We start from the raw sequence: 10,001 nt of genomic DNA, 5'->3' as shown, positions 1-10,001 counted from the left end.
CTGGATTGATTGCAATGTCTGAACATCAGTTTCCACGCCTACTGGCCTCCTCTCATTATCATATTGGGAACAATGAATGAATGAATAAATGAATATATAAATGAATGAATTAATAAATCAATCAATCAATCAATCAATCAATGAATACATAAATGAATACAAAAATACATACATACATGTAAAATATATGTAACTATTGATTGACAATTGTGCATTAATTCATATATATATCCGTTTATTTATGTCTAAATGCATGGATGTGGACATTTATTTATTCATTCATTCATTTGCAAATATGGCAGGTTTGGTCCTCCATACATAACGTGGCAACGTTTGGCTTTTGTTGCCGTATAGTCTTTGTAAAATATGTGCTGTGGGGCATACAACTCCATTTAGGACTAAGCTACTTTTCATCTTCGATGATTTACTTTGTGTCGTCAATCTTCACAAATTTCTCTTCTGCTTGATTGGGGGCTATGACAGATCGTCTATCTCGCTCTTACACACAGGACAAATATGTTGGTTTGACAATCAACAATCAGGATTTTTTATTTTAAAATGTTTACATTTTGAAAATTGATCGGATATCGTTTTTATCGGGGTAAACACATGGTTGGCCGGTCAGCGTAGTGAAGTTGGGTGTTAAGTGATAGCCCACAACTAACGTAGTAAAATCTTTATAACATGTTTGTTTATCCAAATATCATATATGGTGAATTAAATCTTTGTCAACAAGGTCGGCCAGCCTGTCCATGTTGTCCATGACAGCAAGGATGGATGTAAGGCTACATAATCGAATACAAAGCGTTGAAAACGATTAGCCAATGGTGTGTCAAATACCGCCTACCTATTTTGATTGACACATCTCATTAACATATTGAGAAGAAGAAATACAGGAATGAATGAATGAATGAATGAATACATGAATGAATACATGAATGAATACATGAATAAATACATGAATACATAAATACACAAATAAATACATAAATACATGTAAATTATAAGGTAACATTGATTGACAATTGTGCATTAATTAGTACATGTATTAATTTATTTCTGTCTAAATGCATGGATGTGGACATTTATTTATTCATTCATTCATTTGTAAATGTGGCAGGTTTGGTCCTCCATAGTTGTGATGTGTTTTGACTTGAATGTTTTATACTGAAATGAATATATACCGTATTGTTTGTTTGTGTCACAGTTTAAGTATTTTAATTTGTCAGTCCGGAAAAGTTCAGTTGTATATTAGCCTACTTGCTAGCTAAGTCGCGTGAAGCTGTGTTAAACGGAGGTAGCCTACAGTTGTCACATTTCCGAAATGTGTTTCGCTCATTTCTTGTTGGTATGTTTATTACATAATGCTTTCAGTGGATATAATATTTCAAGTTGAAATGCAAAAAGTTTGACATGCATAAAAATCCATTGCAACATTGGACTTGACAAAGCAACATCGTGTCCGTTGCCAGTTTTGAGAAAGCCGTTATTGTTTTGAGAAACGTGTGTTAACAACTGTGAAAAACTAATGTAGCTGTGAAGTAGTGTCACATCTTGAATTGCCTTCGGGATCAATAAGGTGGATTAAATATGCTCTACATATTTAAAAATATATATACTATTTCATTCTGTATGTATTGGTTTGCCATTCAACATCATTACAAATTATACATTTGACTTTTGGATTAACACTTTGTGGTTAAGGTTAATGTATGGCTTACTCCAACAAAAATATGTACAACCAAAAGGTATGCAACTCTTCACCAAACAAATCTTAACTGTCCTGTTTCTACAGTTAGTTCCATGTAATTTGGAGGCCGCAGGAAGTGCCAAAGATATGAGCCTTGAGTGTCACAATGCTTTTACACAATGGTCTATCACAAATCTATGGTTTGTCTGAAAAGATACCATTTATATGTCGTCTGTAACTGAATTCTTAAATTATTTGCGCAAATAAATGTGGACAAGCCACTAGTTGGTTCTGGTATTGTCTATAAACCAACATACTGTACACTTTATAATACTAAGGAGATCACAAATGGGTTTTAATGAAGCCAAACCTTTGAAGAGGAAAGTTTTTTGTGTATTATTTCTCCACTTATTTCACAAATACATGAATAATTAACAATGCAAAAGATTTAGTTAGAAAAACAACTGTAATCGAATACTATTATATAATGTCTATATTTTTTTAATTATATGCCACAAAAAGGCACAAATTCAAAATAATCAAATATCTCAAATTGTAGCATTCCATGATATACAACTCCAAATACCTCAGGCAAATACCTTTCAGATAAAACCATAAGATGTTACACATTAAAAAATAAAAGAAAAAAGGTCAGTCTGAAATAAAATCCTGGAAACCCAAACACTGATAAAAAATTCCATGTTGCTTTTAGCAGGAACAACAAAGTTCACTCGTGTGATGTTGGCGCAGTTTCTTGTACAGGCAATCCAATTGTGTCGATATGTTGTCCAGTGACGATTGAAGATTTACTTAAGGCATCATGCACCTATTAAGAACATTTAGAAGAGAGGGATATTAGTGAGAATTATCTAGCAACCCCAACAATCTCCACCAAATGTAAAGGTTTGTCATTCACAAGGATGTCAATACAATAATAACAACAATACAAAATGTAATGATTGAACATAAAAGGTTTTCAGGAAAGCTAGTTTTATAATAAAGTGTTGAGAAAACATGCACATTGACCAGGAAAACAAAAGCACAAAGGGATTTAAAACATATGATGTATATGGAGAGAAGTGACAAAGAAGCAAATAAGTTCTTATTCATCAATTTCTGAAGCATCTGAATAACCATTCCATTTATGCATGTACAATGCTGTAGCATTTAAACACGCAAAGAGGGGACCATATATGAACATTACTAAGACTATAATAATAAACATAGTAGCCTATTTTGTTCAGTTTAGGTTGAAAAATAACACGTTAGTTAATGTTTACCTGTGCGTCATTCCCTTGTGCTGTTAATGAAGGTTGTCCTTCATTCGTCGTCCTAGCTTGGTTGTCTGAGAGATGAGAATCAGCTGAAATACCGTCCTTCTTGGCTTTTACTTTAGTTTGAGAGTCATTCACCCTAGCCTGAGAGGTTTTGACCTGCAAGTCCCTCACTATGTTGCTCCCTATAGCTCCTTCTATCTCTTTCTGGACTTCCTGCCCAATCGTAGGGTCACTCTCCACTGCGTTGGAGAACCCCTCGGTAAGTTCCGCCTCACTGACACTCTCCAGTGTCTGTGAGTCAACATCATCATCACTGAACAGCTGGTCAGCATTCCGACCAAGGTTTTCTGCATAGACAGTCTCGATTTGGACCCTATTTGGCCTCCTTTGCCGAAGATTGTTTCTCTGTACTGGGCCCGGATGAGAAGGAGGTTGAAGAGCATCCCCCTCAGCTAGACGGTCCCTCAGTTGAGCAGGCTGGAGTTGGGGCTCCTGTTGTTGCTGGCCCAATACAGGAGGAGGGGGGTCCCTGCGGTGGCCTGTCAGTGGCCTGAGGATACCATGCTGGAAGGCTGCTTGGACACTGCCATACAGGAAGACCTTGAGAAAATTGAAATCAAATATATCACTCACTAATGGAATTTCAATGCAGAAACATTAACAAGTGATTTGTAACTGTACAAACTGTGGAGACTGTAGAGTGCTTTGTAGTCTACGACCAAGTGTGTTTGAAATCAGTTTTGGCATTTCCATACCAAGATGGACAACACAATGGTGAGAAGAACTGGAATCTGCAGAGTGACTGGCAGGTCCTTGAGAAGAGCTCTGAGAAAGTCACTAATACCCTGGCCAATGTGCTTCAATGGCTCCGTGATGAACGTGGTGATGGTGACAGAGATGGCCTGCATAGAAAAAATTACAAGTGGATACTGTCATATCCTTTGTGTAGTCATATCAACTTACTCTACTGTCATTATAATAATGAAATACCCTGGATGAGGCCAATCCTATGGCTTAATTACCTTGGTTGGAGGTACAATTAAGATTGGATTAACATAGACGACCTCGTAGTACTTTTTACAGGGATCATCCTGAAGTGTCCAGGTGCTTCTGTACCACTCTGCAGAAAAGACAGAAAATACATTGATTTCTCTAAACATACATTGCTAATCATTTACGTGGTAACTCTTTATTCTTTGGAAGCCGCATTGATGGTTAAGACGCATACAGTATGCACTGACAAACACGCATGTAGCATTAAAAAAAACTATCAACTAATTAGGGGCATTACAAAATAAAACATTTCCAAAACGGTATGCAATCCCATCACTGTCTCACCCTTCAAGTTATCGCTCCAGTCAATTTTTCTCAATCCAGAGCACTTTTCATTGAAACCCTCCATCTTTACAAAGTTGTTTTGGTGCTCTGCAAAAGCAATCTGTCAGGTAGGAAGAGTAACAACACAAAAAAAAACATTTACATTTATTCATTTAGCAGACGCTTTTATCTAAAGCGACTTCCAAGAGAGAGCTTTACAAAGTGCATAGGTCACTGATAATAACGACGAGATAGCCCCAAACATTGCGGGCAGCCAAACCATGAAGCATACATTGCGAAAAAGCAAATAAGTGCCAAAGGGAAGAACCACAAGAGCATGTAGTTAAACAAGTTACAATTAAACAACATGAACAACAATAGATGTATTCAATTACTCCAAATCTTGCTGACACTTAATACGTTATACATAGTGATAAATACTGTATATCAGGGGTGCACAATTAGCAGACCAGGTGAAGGTTTTATCTGGAACTAGATACCATTTCTCAAAAATAATTGTTAAATCCTGATGAAGCACCCACTATTTTCAATATCAATATATTATGTGTTGATAATACTGCACTGGCTCAGCGCAGCTGGGAAAGTCCCAGACATACTACCTTTGGGGGGTGAAAATGTTAGTCAATGGACCTCTTTGAATTGTAATTGTGCACCCCTGCTGAATATAATTGCCTAGCAAAAGTGGAATTTGTCTCACCTTGTACAGATATAACCAATTCCAGCCAATACTGATGAAGAAGCATATAGCAAACAGCCTCCTAAATTGGACTAACCAAGAGATGACAGACCATACCTCACTACAGATAATGGCCACTATAATCAGCACACAGACAAGCATCTGAAAGAGAAATGAAAATACATATTGATTTTGTCAGTAGCTTAACATTGATTGGTTTATCCCAAAACAGTTTAAACAACACCTTCGCACACAGACTGATAAAAACACACTTCACCTGTATGACTGTGAACACCTCCACACCAAATGTGTCTTCAAAGCGCCACCTCCAGGCCTCATAGTCATGAGGTTTGAGATCCACTAGGATCTGACTGAGGGCATCATCCAATGCGCCCGTTCTCCAGCTTCCAATGCCATCTAGAAGCGTCTTGATCTCTGACATGGCTTGATGAGACAGTTTCACCTTAGCATCATAGTAGACTTCACTGGCAGAGTCACTGGGCTGATGAAGTAAACACATAAAGGGAAAGGGAGATTAGACAAGGGTAAAATGTATGGATTATAATTTAAATGATCAGTAGAACTTTTCAGAACTTACAAGGCCTACTCTTTGAATTTCCTTCAGAAGCTTGGTGATAAACCGCTTGAATACAGGATGACATGAGGGCTGCTGCGAGATCGCTGCAATCTGTCAGGATGTCGGACACAGGAGGATCACAAAACATGACGTGTTGATGACACATGTTGTATTTCTATTCGTCGCTACGTTTAACCCCGTATTGAAACCAAACCATGACCCAAAACCAAGGCATTAACAGTGGGAATAGTTAACTTCATCCAAGATGGATAATTGACAAACGTGTTCTACAACAGAGCCTCACTAACCTCTTTCTGTAGGCCCTGGACTTTGATGTTGCACTCTGCAATGCCAATTTGATTAGAATCTTGGATGTGATCTCTTCTTTTAGTCGGCACATATTCGTAATTTTTTGGCTGTAAATGATCAAGGACACATTGATGACGTGTTGATAAGACGGTGTAAGGTGACGTATCTATTATATAGGGTACAGCCACTAACTAGTACAATTTAGGCGGAACGTACTGTACATTGTTGTCACTGTGCTAACTAAAAGTTTACCTCCGCTGTTTTTTTCATTGTCTTGGTGCTTGCATCGTAATTCAACATATCGTACGGATCGATCCATTCCTCATCTTGCCCCTTTGCAACCAACAACAGGCTACACACTAAAACAATAACCATGTGCATTGCCTAATACTGTGAGGACCTCTTTACTTGCTAACAACACACTCCACTAGCAATTGCTAGCTACTATGTCTAGGCTACTGGTGATGTTCTACAACAATTGTCGATTACTTACATACATATACACAAAAATGGTAGTTAAATAAAATATATTTGATGAGTTAACCATAGAGCATGGACATCAATATGAAAGTACACCTCTCAAATAGCCGTTACAGCAGCCCATTAAAGGAAGTTTGTTTTGGTTTCCGGGTAGCTTTGTTGCGTACCTCCAGATTAGAGGTGCATTCGATTCATGCAGCGTCGGCGTCGTCTGCAGCTGACTTAGACCGGCTGACTTAGAGCAGCCAATGGCATTCTCCGCTTCAAGGCAGCCGGCGGTCGGCGCCGCCGGTGCTGCTTGAAGTCGAACACACCTAATAGGTGCATTCGACATGAACTATGGAAGGCCTAGTGGGCAAGTATTAAGACGCCCCCGTGTGTTAACCACGCGTAATTAACGCCGACTTGGCATGCAAAGCCGTCTCAACCACGCGTAAAAAACGCCGACTTCCATGCAAAGTCGGCGTCTTTTTCGCCTCGAATAGACGCGTGTCAAGTGACACGTTGCCATTTACACACGTAAATTACGTCTCAAACTTTGAGACGTGTCTAACAAACCACACGAAAATAACGCCTGGTTTGGCACAATCAGCGTCTGGTTTTCCAAAATTAAAGTCTGCTTGCTTGAATCTCCGATGGGAAATTATGACAACAATTGTAACATCTAATACGTAAGTCAAGTAGGTCTAGGGATGCTCGTGCGAGCTACTATCAAATGCAATGTTGGTTAGCTAGTTAGCTATTAGTATGAAGTTGGTGGTCACAATTGCAATACTTAGAAGGGGTGCAGACTACAGACAAATAAATGCAGTAATATCAGGCTGACTGGTTGTCTGGCTTGGAGCTTTGTGAACTTTCCTTGCACTGCGATTGCGTTGCCTCAGTATTGTGCGCGATTTGGTTTCACTGCCAACATTCCTTAATGTAAGAGGCAATGTGCAAACTCAGTTGGTGGTAAAATACAACTGTTGTTACTATTCATGTCAAGTGTATTTTATTGTCATTTTCAATTAATTATGGTTGTACAAACGAAACAGAGTTTCCCCAGGACCATGATGCCATATTAAAAAACATGACAATAAGGTGCCAGGGTCAACGTATATATAGCCAACAGTGACAGGGCAGTATGTACACTGACAGGACAGTATGTACAGTGACAGGACAGTATGTTCAGTGACAGGGCAGTATGTTCAGTGGCAGGGCAGTATGTACAGTGACAGGACAGTATGTAGTGACAGGACAGTATGCAGTGACAGGACAGTATGTTCAGTGACAGGGCAGTATGTACAGTGACAGGACAGTATGTTCAGTGACAGGACAGTATGTAGTGACAGGGCACTTATGTACAGTGACAGGACAGTATGTAGTGACAGGACAGTATGTAATGACAGGACAGTATGTTCAGTGATAGGGCAGTATGTACAGTGACAGGACAGTATGCAGTGACAGGACAGTATGTTCAGTGATAGGGCAGTATGTACAGTGACAGGACAGTATGTTCAGTGACAGGACAGTATGTTCAGTGACAGGACAGTATGTACAGTGATTGGAGGTAGCAGTTATGAAGTGATGTGTTGTATAGACTTTCAAAAGTGAAATACACAGCCAAGGTGACATAAATAAAAGTTAATCGGCTGTCCTTCACATTCACACACTGTTGTCCTTAACAGTGTGTGAATATACTTAACAGATCATCTATGATGTCCCAAAGACCCAACTCCTTCTCAGGTCACCTTCTGGCAGCAACCTTGCAGGTGGGTTTCACTGTGCAACCAGGCCTACCCAAGCTTCTGCTGGGCCAAGGGCTGATTGTAATGGCACACTGGGATTTGCAGATGACCTGAAATACATTTTCTTTCTGCTGTGTAAGATGTAGGCCTACTGCTTTTAACTTGAGTTGAACGCTGTTAAACATTGACATGGTCAGCAAACACTAGCCATGGCTCTACTTCAGAAAGGATACTGTTCACAGGTGTATGAGTCAATAGGACATTACCTGAATGATTTGTAATGACCGGGAGGCTATGCCTGCATGATGGCATAAATTAGATTGCTGCCTTAATGTGCACTGTTTGGGTCTCCTTTCTCTGTCTTCTGTTTCTGTGTCTTTGGTTCTGTTGCAGGATGGCAGGCAGGTAGAGGACCTGTGATTGCTGCAGGGGCGCACCTGTGACCTGTGCCTTGGTCCTTAATAAACTGTGCCCTAACAAGTTGGGTCTCTCCATTACTAGCAGGAACATCATCACTGCTTGCTTTTTAGTTTGTAATGATTCTCTATACTTGCAGTGATTCCACATCCATTCCCTACACTACTAATTTACATGACCGTCACATACAACCGTTTTTTTGTCAGCACTTTCTATTGAATAAATACGCTGTTATCCATATTCATGTGGCTTGCCACTTCCTTCATTTATATGGAGCTAGAAAGCTGACAAAAGTATCTGAATTTGAATATGAAACATCTGAAATATTTGCGTGTCGAATTTCCTAAAACGGAAATATTTTGCTGTTGAATATATAATATCTGAATTATTAGTATGCCGAATTTAATAAAACTGAATTATTTAGATCCAAAAATACAAATTTCTAAAATTTAGATTGCAGGAATTCCGATTCTTGAAATTCCGATTGCAGGAATTCCGATTCTTGAAATTCAGATTGCTGAAATTCAGATTCTTAAAATTCAGATTCTTAAAATTCAGATTGCTGAAATTCAGATTGCGGAAATTCAGATTTTGTCTGAACTAAGCCAAAAGTGAAACAGCTTGCCTTCACAGGGAAAAGTAGACGATTTCAGAACAAAAGCTAAGAGTTGCTTGTTGGAGGAAGAGTATGGAGCAAGTGCTTATGAAACTTGTAAAAACTTGTGTCTTCTCCTCTGCCAAAATCGGCAGTTAACTGTTACCGAGTGAGTCGAGATAGAGTCAGAGGGCGGCGGAGACCGATGGAAGACGCGGAACAACTGGCAAAGCTATAGCCTATACATTTGTTCCGTTGTTCTCTTTTCTGTGTTAGAGTTCTTTTAAGAGCTTGATGGCATCAACATCCAGCCTGATATAAAATCTTGAACTTCAATTGTGTCTCTTAATTATAATACCTACACAGAAAATCCAGGTTGAATCAAGTCACGCTAGCTAGCTACTGTATTACTAATAGCCAATTTTGGATGGTCAAGCATATTTTTCATTGTCTCCTTATTCCTATCAAAGTCAATGTTCAGCCTATAGGCTATGTTCATTTCCTAAGTGACATTTCAGATTGGTTATGGATAGTGAAATATTTGCTGTCTGAGAGATCGGACATAGTATTTAGCAGCATAGATATAAGGAGTTATCTATAATTAACAGGATATCTGTAGTGCGGCCGGGTGTGATTGGATTCATTGTCCACACGTCGTCTGGAAGTCAGTTTCAATCAAATGCCAACGATCTCCATACTAGATCTTGCCGACGTATCTTCTACACATCGGGACATATGTGTGCTATCCCAGATACTTATGTGTGATCTGGGTATTCCTCCAACTAGCAACTCAGTTTGTTCTGAGGTAAAGTTCGGTCGTTCTGAAATCGTCTACTTTTTCCTGTGAAAGCAAGCTGTTTCACCTTTGGCCTAGTTCAGACAAAATCTGAATTTCCGCAATCTGAATTTCCG

At 39.1% G+C, this 10,001-nt stretch overlaps 1 protein-coding gene and 1 long non-coding RNA gene across 3 annotated transcripts; one reads left to right on the top strand and one right to left on the bottom strand.

Annotated features, from left to right (window-relative positions):
• Window positions 1–519: 519 nt before the first annotated feature.
• clcc1 (chloride channel CLIC-like 1) lies at window positions 520–6,628 on the bottom strand. 2 transcript variants are annotated; one of them, XM_084676318.1, is made up of 11 exons: window positions 6,444–6,628; window positions 6,120–6,226; window positions 5,867–5,974; window positions 5,580–5,669; window positions 5,259–5,483; window positions 5,003–5,143; window positions 4,306–4,405; window positions 3,990–4,087; window positions 3,723–3,869; window positions 2,971–3,567; window positions 520–2,516 (listed from the first exon to the last, which is right to left on the bottom strand). In XM_084676318.1, the coding sequence occupies exons 1-11, from the start codon at window positions 6,469–6,471 to the stop codon at window positions 2,418–2,420; spliced, it is 1,740 nt and encodes a 579-aa protein (XP_084532444.1). In that variant the 5' UTR covers window positions 6,472–6,628; the 3' UTR covers window positions 520–2,417. The 2 variants fall into 2 exon arrangements, with proteins under 2 accessions (XP_084532444.1, XP_084532445.1); XM_084676319.1 differs by having other exon boundaries at window positions 6,120–6,527.
• Window positions 6,629–6,837: 209 nt separating this feature from the next.
• LOC146254882 (uncharacterized) lies at window positions 6,838–8,671 on the top strand. The gene is made up of 3 exons (XR_014731529.1): window positions 6,838–7,018; window positions 8,018–8,101; window positions 8,471–8,671. It is a non-coding gene; the product is annotated as an uncharacterized LOC146254882 (long non-coding RNA).
• Window positions 8,672–10,001: the final 1,330 nt, after the last annotated feature.

This window comes from Hypomesus nipponensis, chromosome 16 (genome assembly GCF_054491055.1).
Source record: "Hypomesus nipponensis isolate SF chromosome 16, ASM5449105v1, whole genome shotgun sequence".
Classification (NCBI taxonomy): Eukaryota; Metazoa; Chordata; class Actinopteri; order Osmeriformes; family Osmeridae; genus Hypomesus; species Hypomesus nipponensis.
This window is presented reverse-complemented; position numbering and strand designations above follow the sequence as displayed.